Below are 21,743 nucleotides of genomic sequence, written 5' to 3' on the forward strand. Positions count from 1 at the left end.
CAATGTTGTGAAAAGCGCTTATAAAAATACATGCCTATCTTTTACTTTTTGGTTCACTAAGGATGAAGCAGCTGAAAAGTCCTGAGCAGAGCTGGCCTGGCTGCTGCTCTGTTCAAAGCCTTTAAATACTGGTTAGACTGGGCAGCAAGGGAGCAAAGTGGTTAGCACAGTTGCTTCACAGCTCCAAGGTCCCAAGTTCGATTCCCGGCTTGGGTCACTGTCTGGGCGGAGTCTGCACGTTCTCCCAGTGTCTGCGTGGGTTTCCTCCGGTGCTCCGGTTTCCTCCCACAGTCCAAAGATGTGCAGGTTAGGTGGATTGGCCATGCTAAATTGCCCTTTGTGCCCAAAAAGATTAAGTGGGGTTACTGGGTTTCGGTGGAGGTGTGGGCTTAAGTGGGGTGCTCTTTCCGGGGGCCGGTGCAGACTCGGTGAGCCGAATGGCCTCCATCTACACTGTAATTCCGGAGATGTGAAGATGAAAATCAAACTTTTTTTTGTACTTTGTAAGTTTTACTCACATGTCATTTTGTAGGTTATTGGTACGGGATTGAGTTGGATAAACCCAATGGAAAGAATGATGGCTCTGTAGGGGGAGTACAGTATTTCATCTGTCAGCCAAGACATGGAGTGTTTGCACCCCCATCAAGAGTTCAGAGGTAAGAGATGTTAATTCTTGGCATTGGACTTTTTTTGAGTATAATATTATTTGAGTGAAATAATAAATTAAAGTTTGGTCCTGGGTTAAAAAATTGTATAAAATATGATGATTAGGGAATTTGACTCACATCATCAAGTTTATGAATTGTTTTATCGAATATATTGCTTTTGGGAAAGTCCAAGTAACTTCTTATACTGTGCTATATTTCCTGGTCTTGCTACAAAATCTGTAGTAGGCTTTCTCTGAATTTAGCATATAAATAAATAACTAATATATTTTTTATAGGCAATTAATCCGTATAAATTAAGTTGGAATAAATAATATACTGTCTTTAAGATAACAACTATTTATTGATGAATTTATACCACCAAATTTAATACATTGTCATGACGTTTAGAATGTTTTGTATTTTGATTATTGTTTTCTAGCCAAGTCTTTGTTGAACATATTTATATTTCTCCCCTTTGCCTTTTTTGTGATATCCTTGCACACCATGCTTGATCAAGAGGGAAAAATGGTGGTGTGTTCCCAACCCTCTATCAGTGTTACATTGCCTTTTGACCGATGTCAGCAATCTGGGCCAACTTTTTGTGCATGTGCTATTCTTCCCTTTGACATCCATCCAGCACCTCCCTCAAATAGTGCAACTAAAATTGATAACTGAACAAATAGGAAAGCAAGGGAGCAAACCTAGTCACTCCATGACACAGCTGATTGTATCGCACAAAAAGGCCCCTCACAATTTCACTTTAAAACTGGCTGCAACGAGGTATGTGAAAGCAGTATGTAAGTTTCTTTTGAGAACCAGTTTGTTCCCTACATTACGTTTCTGTTTTATTATTTTTCAGCTCAATAATGGGTGTGCACATTGACAGATAGCCACCAGATTTAATACAATACATTTATTTCAGTATTATAGGGATTGCTTACAAAATTCACGCCAATATAATGGTATTTAGATGTCAGCACAATATTATTACTCGTACCACTGCAATTTTAGAAAACGTTGACATATTGGGAGTGAGATTTACCGACCATCCCGCTGCGTGTTTTCTGGCAGTGGAGGAGGCCCACCAGCGGGATCTACTGACCCCGTCATTTTCAACAGGATTGCCCGGTGACAGCACCCCTTGTCGCCGGGAAATCTGTTTGCCAGCATGGGACTGGAATTTCCCGTGGCTTGAACATCAGTAGAATCCGCCCATTTACTATTGTTTGTAAAATTGAATATGTGGTGCATGATTTTACTAAAGGGACCAAAGTCCCATAGCGAGCACGTTTAGCCATGTGTTTCCCAGTGCTCGCTATGAAATGCCACCCGCGTTAGATAAAGGGGCTCAGCGGGGAACATGCAGGCAAGGCCCTTGACAGCACCCCCCCCCCCCCGCAAGCCCCATCGTATATACAATGGGAGGGACTCCAGGCCCCCCCAACACCTGCATAGGACAATCACCAGCTGACAAAAAATGCCAGCTTGGCACCTTAGATGTGCTTATGCCAGCTGGCAGTGCCAACCGGCACCACCAGGCTAGCACCCAGGTGACACTGCCAGGGTACCACGCTGCCCAGAGGACATGCACCTGGGTCCATGGCTCATGGTTCAGCTCATGACCTCCATGGCTGAGGACATGAATCCAATGGTGCAGGGCTTCAACCTCATAATGTAGGCATTAGTGGGAATCGATGAGCATCTGCACCAGAGGACAGCAGGGCTTCTGGATCTCACTCCAGCTGCTCCTCTATCCTATGGAGGAGCACAGGGGCCTGTGCATACCCGAGGAGAAGAGGATCGGCAGAAGCACAACTCAGAGCCTTCCACCCAGGAGATCATAGGGGTGTCCAACCCATCTCACACCCCCTTCCCCGTGAGGGACATACTTCAAGCCCTGCACACCGAGGAGGGTAGCACTGCAATACCCATGCTGCCCAAAAGTAGGCATAAACCCTCAGGGTCCAGGCCCCCCAGGAACATCCGCCGAGGTAATCTCAGGAAACAGGTCATGGAAGGAAGCAGCGCACCTCAACTTCAGCTGTGGATCTTGGAGATACACCTAAATGTAGCAGAAGGGTGAGGAAGAGTAAGAAACTATAGGCACCTAGTGGGCATGCGTGAACCTAGGCAATAGTAGAGATAGGTCACCATTATAATATAGCTCTGGTACACAAAAACACTTTGTTCATCAGTAAATCCTCCTCCAACGTGTCATTTGATGGCGTCATACTCTGCAAATTTCCACGCACACTTGCCGCTTCATCCCTGTGGCGTGAGAGAATGGCAGCGCTATCCCTCTCTCCCACCTCATACACTAATGATTCAATAAAGATGTGATTCTGCTGGCACAGGCCACGCAAACACATACCACCACCCCCGTAGCATCAATGCTCAAGCCTCTAATTTTTAAAAACTCTCCTTCAGTGATGAGGAGATTAAGGGCTGGGAAAATGTAGAGAGGCTGTCCATCTCGGATGTTAGTTGGAAGCAAACACCAGAACTCATGACCTTGGAAGGGGCTGTAGCAGATGTGAGGTCATCCAGCGTCTCCCAACCCCATGGTAAGCTTGTTCATTGGCAGGACACGTTCAACTCTCTATCAAGTAGGATTCAGACATACCTCTGAGGATGAGAGGAGCATCGCTCAGTCCTCAATGCCATCCTCAATCACCATCATTATCCCACAGAATCCGGCCAATGGCTTTAACACCCTGCCCATGAACTTGGGCACCATCACGAGAACCTACCACTGGCACCATATTACTCATAGAATCATAGAATTTACAGTGCAGAAGGAGGCCATTCAGCCCATCGAGTCTGCACCGGCCATTGGAAATAGCACCCTACTTAAGCCGCACGCCTCTACCCTATCCCCTTTATCCCTGTAACCCAGTAACCCCACCTAACCGTTTTGGACACGAAGGGCAATTTAGAATGGCCAATCCACCTAACCTGCACATCTTTGGACGGTGGGAGGAAACCGGAGCACCCGGAGGAAACCCACGCACACACAGGAAGAACGCGCAGACTCCACACAGACAGTGACCCAAGCCAGAAATCGAACCTAGGACCCTGGAGCTGTGAAGCAACTGTGCTAACCACTGTGCTACCGTGCTGATGAGATGTCACACCCCACTGTGGGATAGCTCTTCACTCCCTAGTCCTGGTCATCCCCAAACCAAGATGCAATGAGAGTGTCCCTAGTTCTTCAGCCCATGCGGGCCATGGCCTTCTCCTTCTCCTCCGCAAGTTGTCCCTCGCTGCCCCCCTCAACTTCATCCAAGGAGATGTGTCGTTGTCCATCTCCTCATGGTCCAGCTGGTCTCCCCTCTGCAGTGCCAAGTCGTGGTGAGCACAGAAGACCCCAATTATGTGGGATACCCTCTGGGGGCTGTACTGGAGGACACCCCACGACTGGTCCAGGCACCGGAACTGCATCTTCAGCAGTCCTATTGCCTGCTCGACCAGTATGCACGTTGATGCATGAACCTCTTGGTAGTAAGTCTCCACAGGTGTTTGTGGTCTGCGCACTGGCGTCATCAGCCATCTCCTGAGTGGGTACCCCCTGTCCCTGAGGAGCCATCTCTCCAGACGCTGTTCTCCCTCAAAAGTGTCTGGGATCTGCGGAGCGACTCAAGATGTAAATGCCCAGAACGCTCCCCGGGAATCCGGCACACAGCTGCATTGTGCGCATCACATGGTCACAGACAAGCTGGACATTAAGGGAATGGTATCCTTTGCAGTTCATGCATGATACCATGGAGACCACAGAGCCACATGGGTGCAGTCGATCACACCCTGCACCTGGGGCATGCCTGCTAAGCAAAGGAAGCCCATAGCACTGGCATCCTGACTCACCTGGTCCCAGACCAAGTTTATATACAGGTGGGCCCTCGCATAAAGGGCATCTTTACCTGCCTTATGCATTTGTGTGAAGCTGACTGGGTAATGCCACACAGGTCACCGGTGACTTCCTGAAATGAGCCGCTTGCGTAGATGTTCAGAGCATCGATAACGTTAAGGGCCATGGGCAGTGGATAACCTCCCATTCCATGTGGTGCCAGCTCTTGCAGGTCTTGGCAAAGGTGGCCTACCTTCCCCCAGTACAGACACAATCTTCTCCGGCTCTGAAGCTCCGACGTCTGCAGGTTGGATGTCTGACATCAGAAGACCCTTTGCCGGTTGTGTCTCCTACGAGGCTCCACCATCTGTAGTGCTGCTCCCGGAACAGCAGGCCCGCCTCCCCCTCCTCTCTCGGGCTCTGGTCCTGGCCACATGCAATGGTACGTCGATGTCTCTGCTGCTGTTCGATTGCTACGAGTAGAGTAGCCATCTCAACTGGCTTCATGATTCTCCAGAATCATGCATGGAAAAGAAGAGAACACCAAAGTGAGCATTGAGGATTCCTAACAGAGCCCTCACCCTCAGCACTCCACACCTTTGGGACATGCACCCATGCGCTTCCCCCTTAGTGAGTGCCTCGCCACTAAGTCTCACACCCTCCCCACTCACATTATAGCCACTTCCCTACAGTTGTCCTTCTCAACTCCACCTAGATGAGGCACATGGACCCTTGAGAATCTCAGTGGCACCATACCCCTGACCATTTCCTCACCCCAACCCTCCACACACATGGCGTTAAATGAAAGGGCACTTGAATTGGATGCATGGGATTAGTATCTGTATCCTTACGGGAGACCTCAATGACAGCCTCCCTTCATGACTTTGAACAGGGTGAGACATCACCATCACACCTTGCACATCGGTACACGTCAATGTTATCTGTGTAATGTTAAGGCTTGTATGAACATTGGAGTTCAATGCCTGGGCCAATGCTTCCAAAGGGTTAGGAACTTGGCTCCAATCAGTGACATTGATGTTAAGCTCTGCAGATTTCATTGGCAAAATAAAGTAGTCAAGGAAGGGTGAGGTAGCATTTCAGGAAAATGACCATCTCTTGTGGTAGATGAGGCACAGCCTGCAATTAGCGTGGCAAGAACATCCCTAGAGGGCACCCTCATTTTCCCAGGTAACAAGGGCTGCAGAGTTGGCAAGCCTTCCATCAACCACAGCCATCCAACCTTACACTAATTCCTGACACTCAAACCTCCCTGACAAGTGGATTTGAACTTCCAGACAGCTTTTCACCTTTACCCTCACACTGCTGCCTGAGCGTGAGGTTCTAAACACACTGCAGTTGTCCTCTCCCCAGTGACAGGGTCCTCAGGCTTCATGAGGCAGGAATATCACCCATTCCTGTGTCCCTCACTCTGCTCTTACAGCCTGACCTCTGATGGAATGCCACCCAGGTACCTCACTAGTGCTGACTCACTGTATTCACCTCCACCTATGCACTTTCCAGCTCCCACTAAGGAAGCGCACTCTCTCAGCAGAGCATTGGGCACAGGCCTATCAAGGAGGACAGCGGAAATGATGCCTGCATGCCAGGCTCCAGGACCCCTTAAAGCAAGGGGCATGAAGGGAAGGTAAGTATTGAGAGCGACCCTTCACCCCCACGATTTAGAGACTGAACCCCACCCCATCCCAAAGTTTAATTTAGCAGTGTCCCCTGCATCCTCTCTGGTGCACCCTGAACATTTATCACCTTGAAAGGTGATGGCTGACTGAGAGCTCACCTCCGAAATATCCCTCAGAGGTGAGGCCGACAGTTTCACATTTATGCAAACCTATTGTAAATGGTGCCAGCATGACGTCACACCGGCACCTGCTGAATATTAAGTGAGGGGAGAAGTCCTGGAGTGAGTGCGCACTAACATGCTAATGTATTGAAATGAGGTTCCCGGGCTCTCGTGTGTGTTTCACATTATTCTACTGGCAGGGGGGGGGGGGGGGGGGGGGGGGGGGGGGGGGGGGGGTAGAAAATCAGAAATTGTCATCTTGTCAGAAAGATTCGCATTTTCTGATTCTCTCCAGATTTTGCACCCATGTTGCCATTCTCATTGATGTAATGACCCAAAGCCATAACAGGACATGGGTTTCACCTGCTGTTTATTATATTATATAGAATTGGGACTGGGGATGAGGGCAAGGGATTAGACAGTTGAACTCTTTGGGGGTGAAGAAGTGACAATTGGTACTAATGGGTGCTGTGCTTAAAAGACATAGTTTGTAAGACTGAAAACTTGCAATTTTAGTCCTAATTGCTGATTACCATATATGGAATTTGTTGAGAGATACTAAAACAGGCACCTGAGATTTGGTACTCAAGCACTAATCAGGCACAACTTTCTTGGAGCCGTCTTTGAGGTGTCCACACAACCACTGAAAGGATTGGCTGACAACAGCAGCATGTTTCAGGGTAGCTCAGGGGCCTGACATGATCCTGCAACATTATTGTTGCCATGGATTGCTGATGGTGGAAGTAGTCTGCTTCCTGCCTACCTTCTGTTCAAAGCCTCATCCAGATAGAGTCCTTTATTGTCCAGGCTACACTTCTTTGTGGTGTCAAATGTCCCAGGTTTTCAAAAAGCTACAAGTTTAAGTCGGGTTAATTCACAAATGTGGATTTGCCATGGTCATATTTGAATTGCAGAGCAAGCTGAAAGCATTGAATGGTCTTGTTTTGATTTTGAAATTCGACAGTACTGCATATTCTACCTGGCTTGCCGATATCCACCTCCAATTGCAAAACTAAAACAATGAGCTTGCAACAGATGTAATTAACATGGCGGAACCGATACACAAAGCCCCACTTCTTACACTGCTGGGGAGGGACTGTGATGAATTGTGTACCACTTTACATCTACCCAACAGGCGGCACGGTAGCACAGTGGTTAGCACTGTTGCTTCACAGCGGCAGGGACCCGAGTTCGATCCCGGGCTTGGGTCACTGTCTGTGCGGAGTCTGCACGTTCTTCCTGTGTCTGCGTGGGTTTCCTCCGGGTGCTCCGGTTTCCTCCCACAAGTCCCGAAAGACGTGCTTGTTCGGTGAATTGGACATTCTGAATTCTCCTTCTGTGCCGGAGTGTGGCAACTAGGGGATTTTCACAGTAACTTCATTTCAGTGTTAATGTAAGCCTACTTGTAACAATAATAAAGTTTATTTTTATACAAGTAAAGAAAACAAATGGCAGAGATTTTGAGAGCCTTGAAATCTTTAAACCCTGAGTGAACTTTACTTATGAACACTATGTATTCAACACTAGAGGTCAAAATTAAAAAGAACCCATTGATCAGTATGCATCTGTACTAAAACATCTTGCAGAACCATATGAATTTGGAAAATTAAAAGATGATCTAATTAAAGATAAAAATTGTTTTAGGCGTACGAGACCGCTCAGTGAGAGCCAGGTTTACTGAACGAGGAGAAACGTACACTCAAGAAAGCGATAGAAGTGTGTAGAAATGCACAGGTTGTACAATGTTAGGTGGAGCGCAAGAATGGCAGAGCAGACCAGGAAATACATTATGCTGAGAGACAATACAGACCAAAAGAGCAGACCAAGCACAAAGGCCAGGATGCATATGCTGCGGAGGACATCATACACATCAAACAAAGGAAAAGGAGGATTACCCAGTGTGGGGAAAGCAATGTTTTTACTGCAAGAAGCTGAATCATTTTGCACACAAGTGTTCGGCTAGAAAAAAGCAAATGAAGCTTATAGAGATTACCACTAGAGAGGTATCAGCAGAAGATTCTGAAGAAGCACTATACAAGATGCAACAGGTTGGTTCCATCAAGCCTATAGGTTATAAATGGTTTTGACAGCGGATCCGGGTTTCATCTTCTGTCTATGGGGAAAGTGATTCGGCAGCTGACAAGGACGAGGAGGGTCTTTTATGAACATGGGGAGAAGACTGCCGCATGTTGGTGGGCAGTGGTGAAGAAGATAGTTCGGGTCAGAGATGGGACAGGTGAGCTGCTGGTGGCCCTGGAGCAGATGAACAAGGTTTTTGAAGTGTTTTATAGGGACCTGTACAGATTAGAGCTGCCGGACGTTGCGTCGGATATGAGGGAGGTTTGGGGGTGGTTAGAGTGCCCGAAGGTAGGAAAGGAGGAGGGGGCAGGATTGGAGGAACTAGTGGGGGAGGAAGAAGTGCAGGTAGCGATAGGGAAGATGCAGATGGGTAAGGCACCAGAGCCGGATGTTTTTCCTGTGGAATTCTATAAAAAGTTTAAGGATAAGTTGGCGCCGCTGTTGGTAGAAATGTTGGAGGACCTGATGGTTAGGGGGGCCCTGCTGGAACTAATGGGTCAGGCATCCACTTTTTTATTGCTTAAAAAGGATAAGGATCCGATGGAGTATGGGTCATATAGGCTCATCTCTGTTGAATTTTGGGATACAAGTCGAATTTGGGAAAAAGTGAGTATTTTGTGATGTCTTCTTCAGGGGTGGAGGTTGGAGTGGGTGGGGGGATTGCCGTTTGGGGAGGCATCAACCCATTCAAGGTATTTGGGCGTGCAAGTGGCCTGGGATTGGGTGCAGCTTCGTAAAGAACTATACGAGCCTGGTTGGGAGGGTGAAAGCAGGTTTATTGAGGTGGGGCAGTCTTCCCTTGTCGCTGACAGGTCGGGTACAGGCAGTCAAAATGAATATTTTGCTGCAGTTTTGATTTGCATTTCAGTGCCTGCTGGTCTTTTTGCCAAAGTTGTTTGTTAAGGAGATGGACAGGTTGATTTTGTTGTTTGTTTGGGCAGGGAAGGTGGCCAGGATATGGAAGGTGGCACTTCAGAGGGGTCAGCAGTTGGGGGGGTTGGGCCTTCTGAACTTGTTGTATTATTATTGGGCAACAAACGCGGAGAAGGCGCGGGACTAGAGTAGAGAAGCGGAGGCTTTATGGGTGAGGATGGAGGAGGGTTGGTGTAGAGGGTCAAGTTTGCGGGCGCTGGCGATGGCACCGCTTCCGTTTGCCCCAAGGAAGTATTTGGGAAGTCCTTTGGTGGTTGCCACGTTGAAGATTTGGAGGCAATTTCGGCAGCCCCTTAGGTTGGGGGCAGGGCCGAGCCTGATACCAATCCGGGCAAATCATGGATTTGAGCCAGGGAGGATGGATGCGAGGTTTCGGGGATAGGAAGAGAGAGGGGTGAAGGAGATGAAGGATTTGTTTTTGGAGGGCGGTTCGCAAGCTTGAAGGAGCTGAGGGGAAGATTTGGGTTTCCGTGTGAGGAAGGATTTTGGTTTATGCAGATGCGGGACTTTGCTAGAAAGATTTTTCGGACTTTTCTGATAGTATCGGCCTCCTCATGGTTGGAGGAGGTGCTGTTGATAATGGGGTTGGCAGGTGGGGTCATCTCGGTGATCTATGGGAGGATTTTGGAGGAGGTTAAGGTGTCTCTGGAGGGGTTTAAGGCCAAGTGGGAGGAGGAGTTAGGGATGGTGCTGGAGATGGGACTGTGGTGTGAGGTGCTGCGGAGGGTGAATGCCTCAGCCTCGTGTGCAAGGCTGGGGTTGATACAGTTGAAGGTGGTGCACAGGACAAAGTCAAGGATGAGCTGGCTGTTTGAAGGGGTAGAGGATACTTGCAAACGGTGTGGGAGTGGCCTGGCTAATCATATGCACATGTTCTGGTACTGCCCGCAATTGGATAAATTGTGGGTATCGTTTTACAGCACCATGTTGCCGATCCTGCATGTGGATTTGGTGCCTTGTCCCCTGGGGGCGATATTCGGGGGGTTGTACCTACTGGAGTTGCTGACAGGAGCGGGGGGCAAATGTTTTAGCCTTTGCCTCGTTGATCGCTCGCAGGCATGTTCTATTAGGGTGGTGTCAGCTTCTCCACCTTGTGCCTCAGCATGGCTGGGAGATCTAATGGAGTTCTTACATCTTGAGAAGCTGAAATTTTCCCTAAGTGGGGCAAATAAGGTGTTTCACAAGAGATGGGGTTTGGTTATTTTGCATTTCGGAGAGCTCGTTACCATCAACTGTTGGGGGGGGGGGGCGAGGTTGGAGGGGTGTTGGTGAAGGGTTTATTGTATTTGGAGGTGCCTTTTTTTTGTATTGTAAAATGTTAAAATGCTAAAAATTTGAATAAAAATACCTTAAAAAAATTGGTTTGTGACTGTTACAATGATGACCACAGAAGGAGGTTATTAAGTGAACAAGAAGTGTCAGACAGACAATGGTGCGGCATGTAACATCATGACCTTCATAAACCTGTACGAAATGGCTCAACAAGGCAATCCAAAAGTGAAGGCCTTGAGAGTAAGGTTAAGGCTATGAGATGGCATGTTACTCATACCAAGAGAACAAATAAATCTAAGAGCCCAATGCAACGGCAAAGAAGGAACTTCTAGAGTTCTGGATCATTGATGGGATGCAACAGCCACTTGTCTCAGCTGCAGCAAGTCTAAAGCTTGGACTGGTAACCCTGAACATGCCAACAAAGCTACGCAGCGCACAAAACGATTGACTGCCAAACAGATTCTAGATGTGTTTACTGGTTTAGGATGCCTACCAGGAGAATATAAGCTAGAAGTAGATGAGAGTATAAGACCAATTCAGCAACTGCCAAGAAGAGTTCTGTCTACCCTCAAGTCAAGGCTAAAATACAAAATAGAAGAGCTGGAATAAAAGGGAGTAATCAAGAAAGTGACAACTCCTATAAAATAGATTTGTAGCATGGCAACAGCGAAACAGCCTGAAAAGCTCCAAAAATGCTTACATCCAAAGGATCTAAATAAAGTCACTACCCCATGCCACAACTTGCTACAGTAAATATCTTTACTACCCTAGATGTTAAGGATGGTTGTTGTCAAGTGAAGCTGTACCAAAACAGCAGCTTTCTATCTACATTCTGGGTGCGCCCAGGAGATACAGATGGTTGCTCATGTCATTTGGCTTTTCCAGAATTCCAGAAGAGTATCAATGCAGACAGCATGAGGTAGCCAGTGATCTTCCTGGAGTGGAAGCCATAGTGGGCAATCTGCTAGTCTGTGGATGTGGAGACTGAATGGAAGAAGCCATAGCTGACCATGATCAGAATTTAATACGACTGCTGGAGAGAGCTTGTCAGATGAACCTGAAGCTGAACTGAACATGCCTGAAGTCAAATACATAGATCATGCACTGAAAACAAAAGCCTTTTCCTGAATCCTGACAAGGTTAGAGTTGTAGCAGCGATGCAGCGACCAAAAGATGTGAAAGAAGTGCCATGATTTGTTGGGTTTGAGCAACATTTTTGCCCAATTTGTTATCAGTGTGTGAATCATTACATAAGCTCACTGCAAAGTGGTATTGGGGAACAAAACGAGAAGCAGCGTTCACTAAAATCAAATAACTAGTGACAACAACACCAGTGCTGAAGTATTGAGAATGTTAACGATAAAGTCACCTTAAATATTAATAATCCTTATTGTCACAAGTAGGCTTACATTAACACTGCGATGAAGTTACTGTGAAAATCCCCTAGTCGCCACATTCCGGCTCCTGTTCGGGTACACAGAGGGAGAATTCAGAATGTCCAAATTACCTAACAGCACGTCTTTTGGGACTTGTGGGAGGAAACCGGAGCACCCGGAACCCACGCAGACACAGGGAGAACATGCAGAGTTCGCACAGACAGTGACCCAACCGGGAATCGAACCTGGGATTAGCGAGATTGGTCTTGGGGCAATCCTAATGGAACAAGGCATCTAGTCGCATTTGCATCCAGGCCACTAACACAAATGGAACAACTCTACTCAGATCAAGAAAGAGTGCCTGGCTGTTGTTTTTGCTTGTGAGCATTTTCATCAATACCTGCTTGGCAGAGACAATGTAACAGGGGAATCTAACCACAAGTCACTTCAAAGCATTTTTCTCAAACTGCTACTACCTGTCCAAAGCGCCTGCAAAGAATGTTACTTTGTTTACAGAGATATCATCTGTACATTACAAGCAAGATATACATTGTACAGATGTACATGGCAGATATGCTGTCCATCAAGCAAGTTGAGGATGCTGTAGCAGAATGTGAAATCTTCCTCTTTCAGCCTGAAGCCATGATGTGGAGATGCCGGCGTTGGACTGGGGTGAGCACAGTACGAAGTCTTACAACACCAGGTTAAAGTCCAACAGGTTTGTTTCAATGTCACTAGCTTTCGGAGCGCTGCTCCTTCCTCAGGTGAATCAGCCTGAAGCCTGAAGCAGCACCTCAACATAATCTAGAATTCATCAATCCAGAAGAAACATGAATCTGGCAGACAAGCGGCTTGCTCAAATCAAGCAAACTACCCAACAAAATACAATTCTTCAAATGCTACAAGAAACAGTGATGAAAGGATGGCCTGAAAGCAACAATGACACACCTGCGGTCACAATAGCATATTCAGAATTTGAATTGGCAGCCCAAGATGGCATCTTATAAAGAAAAAGTCATCATCCCCAAGGAGATAAAAGACAAGATGCTGAAGCGCATTCATGCAAGCCCTCAAGGGATTGAATTGAGTCAAAGAAAGGCAAGAAAAGGGCTCTGCTGGCCAAACATGAGCAATTAAATAAAGACCACGTTGCCAGTGTGATGTTTATAATGAGTACCGAGCTGAACAAGCTGGAGAGCCATTGATGATGTATGACCTACCAGCAGAGGCAGATTTACACTTTGTGGGCCCCGCACTCAACTTAATTTATTGCCCCCCCCCCACCCCATGACGTCACGTCCGTCCCAACCCCACCCACCCTCGCCCATAGAACGCAAAGGCACAAACCACAAAAATACACAAATTCATAGAATCATAGAATCCCTACTGTGTCGAAGGAGGCCCTGGGACTTTTAAGAATCTGTGGACCTGCACGCCCAGATCTCTCTGTGTGTCTATGCTCCGATGGTTCTGTCATTTATTTTATACTCCCACCTGAATTGGATCTACCAAAATGCATCACCTCGTATTTGTCCATCTTCCATTTCTCGCCCAATTTTGAAGTCTACCTATATCCTGCTATATTCTCTGACAATCTTCATCACTATCCACAATTCCTGCAATCTTAGTATCATCCGCAAACTTGCTAATCAGATCAGCTACGTTTTCTTCCAAGTCAATTTATATATATATTACAAACAGCAGAGGTCCCAGTACCGATCCCTGCAGAACACCACTAGTTACAGACCTCCATTTGGAAAAACACCCTTTCACTGCTACCCTCTGTCTTCTATGGCCAAGCAGTTCTGAATCCATCTAGCTAGTTCACCCCTGACCCAGTGTGATTTAATCTTTTGCCATGCCATGCCTGCCATGAGGGACTTTGTCAAATACTTTACTAAAGTCCATGTAGACAACATCCACAGCCCTTCTCTCGTCAATCATTTTTGTCATCTCCTCAAAAAACTCAATTAAATCAGTGAGACATGACCACCCTCGTACCAAACCATGCTGTCTGTCGCTGATAAGACCATGCACTTCCAAATGTGCATAGATCCTGGGCGGGATTTTCCACTCCCACGCCGAAGTGGCCGCGCCGCCGTGAACGCCGTTGAGTTTCACGACGGCACGGAACGGCCCCGGTCCCGACCGATTCAGGCCCTGACAATGGGCCAGTATCGGGGCCGCGTCATCTACACGCGCCAGGCCTTGTCGCCCGCGTAAAAGCGGCGCCGCATAGATGACGCGGCCGGCGCCGCATAACGGGCGTCATCCGCGCATGGGCGGGTTGGCCAGCGCCAACCCGTGCACGCGTGGTTGCCGTCCTCTCTAAGTCCGCCCCGCAAGAAGATGGGGACGGATCTTGCGGGGCCGCGGAAGGAAGGAGGTCCTCCTTCAGAGAGGACGGCCCGACGATCGGTGGGCACCGATCGCGGGCCACCCCACATTCCAGGTGAAGCCCGGTGCAGGATCCCCCCTTGCCCCCCCCACAGGCCGCCCCCCCCAGCGTTCACGCACCGCCCACGACTGCAGCGACCAGGTGTGGACGGCACCGGGGGGAACCCGCCGTTTTGGCCTGGCCGCTCGGCCCATCCGGGCCTCAGAATAGCGGGGGTGCCGGAGAATCGCCATTTTCGGTGTCTCCGCCGATTATCGGGCCTACGGCCCGCGAAACTCGACCGGGCCGTTCCCGCCGCTTGGGAGAATCGTGGGAGGGCGTCGGACCGGCATCCCCGGAAATTTTGGCGGCCCAGGCGATTCTCCCAACCGGCGTGGGAGTGGAGAATCGCGCCCAGGTTCTTCTGCTCATCCTAGCCAAATTCAATAAAGGTTGTAGGTCAGGTGGACTCCATAATATACTTTGGAGTTGTTAAACCCTGGCCCATAACAAATATATTTAAGATCTGGAGATTTCCTTCCAACAGAATGTTGGAATAAGGACAAAGATATCTAATGTTTTGTATTGGCAGATTGATGTACACAATTTTAATTTGCTAAATTAAATATTTGTGGTTGAATACCAAAATAATAATAGATATGGGGCGAAATTCTCTCAAAATGGCGCGATGTCCGCCGACTGGCGCCCAAAACGGTGCCAATCAGACGGGCATCGCGCCGCCCCAAAGGTGCGGAATGCTCCGCATCTTTGGGGGCCGAGCCCCAACATTGAGGGGCTAGGCCGACGCCGGAGGAATTTCCGCCCCGCCAGCTAGCGGAAACGGCCTTTGTTGCCCCGCCAGCTGGCGCGGAAATGACATCTCGGGGCGGCGCATGCGCGGGAGCGTCAGCGGCCACTGACAGTTTCCTGCGCATGCACAGTGGAGGGAGTCTCTTCCGCCTCCGCCATGGTGGAGACCGTGGCGGAGGCGGAAGGGAAAGAGTGCCCCCACGGCACAGGCCCGCCCGCGGATCGATGGGCCCCGATCGCAGGCCAAGCCACCGTGGGGGCACCCCCCGGGGCCAGATCGCCCCGCGCCCCCCCCAGGACCCCGGAGCCTGCCCACGCCGCCTTGTCCCGCCGTTGAAAAGGTGGTTTAATCCACGCCGGTGGGACAGGCAATTTATCGGCGGGACATCGGCCCATCCGGGCCGGAGAATCCAGCGGTGGGGCCCGCCAACCGGTGGGGCCCGCCAACCGGCGCTGCCCGATTCCCGCCCCCGCCGAATATCCGGTGCCGGAGACTTCGGCAACCGGCGGGGGCGGGATTCACGGCAGCCCCCGGCGATTCTCCAACCCGGCGGTGGGTCGGAGAATGACGCCCAGATGTCAGAAAATTCCTCCCTCAAAGAGTACTGGAGTGAAGAATCGCGCGCCCTATCTCTGAGAATCTTTCCCAACAATTTCACTATCACTGACGTCAAGCTCACTGGCCTATAATTACCCGGGTTTTCCTTGCAACCCTTCTTAAATAATGGGACAACATTGGCTATCCTCCAAACCTCTGAGATCTCACTTGTGGCCATCAAGGAAACAAAGATTTCTGTTAGAGACCCAGCAATTTTATCTCTTGTCTCCCTCAGTAATCTGGGGATTTGTCTACCGGAATGCTTTTTAACATACCTAACACTTCCTCCCTCGTAATAACAACCCGTTCTAAAGTATTTACATATCCCTCTGAGACACCACCAAACAATGTGTCCCTCTCCTTTGTGAACACCAATGCAAAATACTCATGAAGGATCTCACCTACTTCCTTCGGTTCTAGGCATAATTTCCCTCCTTTGTCCTCGAGTGGATCAACTCTTTCTCTAGCTACTCTTTGTTCCTAATATACGTATAAAATGCCTTGGGATTCTCCTTAATCCTGTCGCAGCGGCGATAAACGCAACGCTCTCTAACGCGACTCGGTTAGATACGGAGCCTCAGCGGGGAATGCACGGCCGAGGCCGCACTTAGTCCCATTTCCTGCACTGAGGAGTCTGCTCACTGAAACTCCTCAGTGCAGGGAGAGATGGGACACTATTTTAAAATGCCGTCCATTCTCTCGAGCAGCTGATGCGACCCCCAAACACCCCCCAAGTTCCGCCCACGTATAAAGGGGTCTTTGGGACCCCACCCAATCGCAGTGCACCTGCCAGTGCCACCTGGGCACCTTGGCAGTGCCAGGCTGGCACCAAGATGTCACTGCTAGGATGCCAGGCAGGCACCAGTCGCCAGGGTACCACCCTGCACAGAGGGAAAGCACCTGGGAGCTTCTGATCTCTTGGGAGACCCCCCACAAGTGTTGTTCCATCTGGTCCCCGTTTGTGGGGACCAGTACTGAACAGCGTTCACCCGAGATACCCAAGGCGAAGAGGATAGATCTCAACATCTTGGTTACCTCAGACTAGCTGTCTCACTCGAATATGCAGATTTGCCAAAAAGTGACCCAGCCCAGAACGGGCGGGCTTCACTTCGCGACGTCGCGCGAGATCGCGTCAGATCTCATGAGGCATGACTTCCGGTTGCGGCTATGCGGAGCTAAGCCGCACGATTCGGCAGCTCCCGCTACCACGGACTTTCGGGCTCGCTAGAGGAGCCCCAACGGAACTTTTTTTTGACGCAACCCGTGGGGAAGGGAAGAGAGAGGTCCCCATCCAACGTCTGTGAAACGGACCAGAAGTGCAAAGGCCAAAGGAGCGACACTGGAGCAATGGGAGAAGCGAGGGAAAGAAAACAAAATGGCGGCGGCCAGGGACAAAGATGAGCTGCAGGAGTTCATCAAGCGCTGCTTCGAGGAGCAGCGCGAGGAGATGCGCAAGGAGATGTTGGCTCCTATGTTTTCGGCAATTGAAGGACTCGGGATCACCCAGAAGGCCCACGAAGTTAAGATCCAGGAGGTACAGAAAAGAGTCAGTCAGAACAAGGACGAGCTCGTGGGCCTGGCGGTGAGAGTGGAGCAGAACGAGGCGCTACACAAGAGGTGGGCGGGAAGACTCGAAGACCTGGAGAACAGGTCGAGGAGAAAGAATCTGCGGATCCTGGGTCTCCCTGAGGGAGTGGAGGGGGCCGATGCCGGGGCATACGCGAGCACGATGCTCGAGGCGATGATGGGCACAAAGGCCCCTTCGAGGCCGCTGGAGTTGGACGGGGCACATTGGGTGCTGGCGAGGAAGCCCCAGGCAAATGAGCCGCCAAGGGCAATGGTGGTGAGGTTTCACCGGTTCACGGACAGAGAGTGGGTCCTGAGATGGGCCAAGAAGGAGCGGAGCAGTAAGTGGGACAATGCAGAGATCCGATTATACCCGGACTGGAGCACGGAGGTTGCAAAGCGGAGAGCGGGTTTCAACCAGGCCAAAGCGGCGCTGTACCGGAAAGAAGTGAAATTTGGAATGCTGCAGCCAGCGCGACTGTGGGTCACATACAAGGGCCAACACTATTACTTCGAAACGCCTGAAGAGGCGTGGACCTTTGTACAAGCCGAAAAGTTGGACTCTAACTGAGGGTTTGTGAGGGTGGGGGGGATGTTTGAGGTTTGATGTGTGATGGTTGTTGTATATAGGGGGTCAATCACACGCAGGAAATGTTACATGGGCTGGGGGAGAGAGACAAGGCCGCGACAGGAGCTGCGCCAGAGGGGGTGGAGCGGGCTTTGGAAAGCACGGGTTTTTTTCCCGCGCGCGGGAAGAAAGGCGGGAAGGGGAACGAAGGAATGCATATTGTTGGGAGACTCCCACACGGGGAGGTCAATGGGACGGCGGGGGAAGCCGGGGTCAGCAGGCGTCAGCTGACTTATGGGAGTGACATGGGGGAGCAAAAAAGCTAGACAGGGGTCTAGCGGGGGGGAGGGGAGGGGGGGAAGGGTTGCTGCTGCACTGTCCGAAAGGGAATGGGACACAGAAGAGGTGGTCGGGACGGGGGTCCCCCGTCTGGGGGAACTGGAGGGTGAGGGAGGCGTGGATACGGGACTGGCCCAGAAAAGGAGATAATCGGCAATCCGGCTGATAACGTGGAACGTGAGGGGCCTGAATGGGCCGGTGAAGAGGGCTCGAGTGTTCGCGCACTTAAAGGGACTGAAGGCGGACGTGGTCATGCTCCAAGAGACACACCTGAAGGTGGCGGACCAGGTCAGGTTAAGAAAGGGATGGGTAGGACAGGTATTCCACTCGGGACTGGACGCGAAGAATATAGGGGTGGCAATATTGGTGGGAAAGCGGGTGTCATTTGAGGCCAAGACTATTGTAGTGGACAATGGAGGGCGATATGTAATGGTGAGCGGTAGGCTGCAAGGGACATGGGTGGTGTTGGTAAACGTATACGCCCCGAACTGGGATGATGCAGGATTCATGAAGCGCATGTTGGGGCGCAATCCGGACCTGGAGATAGGAGGCCTGATAATGGGAGGGGACTTCAATACAGTGTTGGATCCAGCACTGGACCGCTCCAAATCAAGGACTGGAAAGAGGCCGGCGGCGGCCAAGATACTTAGGGGGTTTATGGATCAGATGGGGGGAGTGGACCCATGGCGGTTTGCAAGGCCGCAGGCCAGGGAATTTTCTTTCTTCTCCCATGTACACAAAGCCTACTCCTGGATAGATTTCTTTGTTCTGGGTAGGGCGCTCATCCCGAGGGTGGAGGGGACGGAGTATTCGGCCATAGCCGTTTCGGACCATGCCCCGCACTGGGTGGAACTGGAGTTGGGAAAGGAGAGGGACCAACGCCCGTTGTGGCGGCTGGATGTGGGACTGCTGGCGGACGAGGTGGTGTGTGGGAAGGTGAGGGGGTGTATCGAAAGGTACTTGGAGGCCAACGACAACGGGGAGGTGCGGGTGGAGGTGGTATGGGAGGCGTTGAAGGCGGTGATCAGGGGAGAGCTAATCTCCATTAGGGCTCATAGGGAGAAGACAGAGGGTATGGAAAGGGAGTGGTTAGTGGGAGAGATTTTGAGAGTGGACAGGAGATACGCAGAGGCCCCGGAGGAAAGATTACTTGGGGAAAGACGACGGCTCCAGACGGAGTATGACCTGTTGACCACAGGGAAGGCAGAGGCACAGTGGAGGAAAGGGCAGGGGGCGACCTACGAGTATGGGGAAAAGGTTAGTCGGATGCTGGCACACCAGCTCCGTAAGTGGTTGGCAGTGAGGGAAATAGGGGGAGTCAAAGATGGAATGGGAGCCACGGTTCGAAGTGCGACGAAAATAAACAAGGTATTTAAGGCCTTTTATGAAGAGCTGTACAGATCCCAGCCCCCAGCGGGGGAAGAGGGGATGAGACGATTCCTAGATCAACTGAGACTCCCGAAGGTGGAGGAGCAAGAGGTGGCTGGTTTGGGGGCACCAATTGGGTTGGAGGAGATGAGCAAGGGTTTGGGGAGTATGCAGGCGGGGAAGGACCCGGGACCGGACGGATTCCCGGTGGAGTTCTACAGGAAGTACGTAGACCTGTTGGCCCCGCTACTGGTGAGGACCTTTAATGAGGCAAGAGAGGAGGGGACCCTGCCCCCGACAATGTCGGAAGCGACAATTTCTTTGATCCTAAAGCGGGACAAGGACCCACTGCAATGTGGATCGTACAGGCCGATCTCGCTCCTCAATGTGGATGCAAAGTTGCTGGCAAAAGTGCTGGCCACGAGGATCGAGGACTGTGTCCCGGGGGTGATCCATGAAGACCAGACGGGATTCGTAAAGGGCAGGCAATTAAACACGAACGTGTGGCGGCTCTTAAACGTGATGATGATGCCATCGGAGGAGGGAGAGGCGGAGATAGTGGCAGCTATGGACGTGGAGAAGGCCTTTGACCGAGTAGAGTGGGAGTACCTCTGGGAGGTGCTGCATAGGTTTGGGTTGGGGGGAGGGTTTATCAGTTGGGTTAAGCTCCTTTACAGAGCCCCGATGGCGAGTGTAGTGACGAACCGGCGGAGGTCGGAGTACTTTCGACTGTACCGAGGGACGAGGCAGGGGTGCCCCCTGTCCCCCCTGTTGTTCGCATTGGCGATCGAACCATTGGCCATGTCATTGAGGGAGTCTAATAAATGGAGGGGGGTGGTCCGAGGGGGAGAAGAGCATCGGGTGTCGCTATATGCGGGTGACCTGTTGCTGTACGTGGCGGATCCAATGGAGGGGATGGTGGAGGTCATGCAGACTCTAAGGGAGTTTGGGGAGTTTTCGGGCTATAAGCTCAATGTAGAGAAGAGTGAGCTCTTTGTATTACAGGCGGGGGACCAAGAAAGAGGGATAAGGGACCTACCGCTGAGGAGGACGGAGGGGAGCTTTCGGTATCTGGGGATCCAGATAGCCAGGAGTTGGGGGACCCTACATAAACTGAATCTGACGAGGTTGGTGGAGCAAATGGAGGAGGATTTCAAAAGATGGGACATGTTACCGCTCTCGCTGGCGGGTAGAGTGCAGTCGGTCAAAATGGTGGTCCTTCCGAGGTTTCTGTTTGTGTTTCAGTGCCTTCCCATCGTGATCACTAAGGCCTTTTTTAAGAGAGTAGGTAGGAGTATTATGGGGTTTGTGTGGGCGAATAAGACCCTGAGAGTAAGGAGAGGGTTCCTGGAACGCAGTAGGGACCGAGGAGGGTTGGCGCTGCCAAACCTGGGGAGCTGCTACTGGGCAGCAAATGTGGCGATGATCCGCAAGTGGGTTATGGAGGGAGAGGGGGCATGGAAGAGGATGGAGATGGCGTCCTGTAAAGGAACGAGCCTGGGGGCGTTGGTGACGGCACTGCTGCTGCTCTCGCCGACAAAGTATACCACGAGCCCGGTGGTGGCGGCAACGCTAAGGATCTGGGGCCAGTGGAGACGGCACCGGGGTGCAATGGGAGCATCGGTGTGGTCCCCAATCAGGGGTAACCACCGGTTTGTCCCGGGGAAGATGGACGGGGGGTTCCAGAGCTGGCATCGGGCGGGGATTGGAAGAATGGAGGACCTGTTCATCGACGGGACGTTTGCGCGCCTAGGGGCACTGGAGGAGAAGTTTGAGTTACCCCCGGGAAATGCCTTTAGATGTATGCAGGTGAGGGCTTTTGTGAGGCGACAGGTGAGGGAATTCCCGTTGCTCCCGGCACAAGAAGTTCAAGATAGGGTGATCTCGGGGTATGGGTCGGGGAGGGCAAGGTGTCGGAAATACACCAAGAGATGAAAGAAGAGGGGGAAGCGCTAGTAGAAGAGTTGAAGGGTAAATAGGAGGAGGAGCTGGGGGAGGAGATCGAGGAAGGGCTGTGGGCTGATGCCCTGGGTAGGGTTAATTCCTCCTCCTCGTGTGCCAGGCTCAGCCTGATACAATTTAAGGTGGTTCACAGAGCACACTTGACGGGGGCGAGGTTGAGGAGGTTCTTTGGGGTAGAGGACAGATGTGGAAGGTGCTCAGGGAGC

The 21,743-nt window shown here is 50.8% G+C and overlaps 1 protein-coding gene across 2 annotated transcripts in view; it reads left to right on the forward strand.

Moving 5' to 3' along the window:
- The window catches only part of LOC140426504 (CAP-Gly domain-containing linker protein 4), a 628,408-nt gene that overhangs the window by 422,696 nt on the left and 183,969 nt on the right, over positions 1–21,743 (forward strand). For both annotated transcript variants that reach the window (XM_072511376.1, XM_072511367.1), the window contains one exon: positions 533–656. In XM_072511376.1, the coding sequence (XP_072367477.1) occupies positions 533–656 (124 nt within the window). The remainder of the gene's footprint in view (positions 1–532; positions 657–21,743) is intronic.

Source organism: Scyliorhinus torazame, chromosome 1 (assembly GCF_047496885.1).
Source record: "Scyliorhinus torazame isolate Kashiwa2021f chromosome 1, sScyTor2.1, whole genome shotgun sequence".
NCBI lineage: Eukaryota > Metazoa > Chordata > Chondrichthyes > Carcharhiniformes > Scyliorhinidae > Scyliorhinus > Scyliorhinus torazame.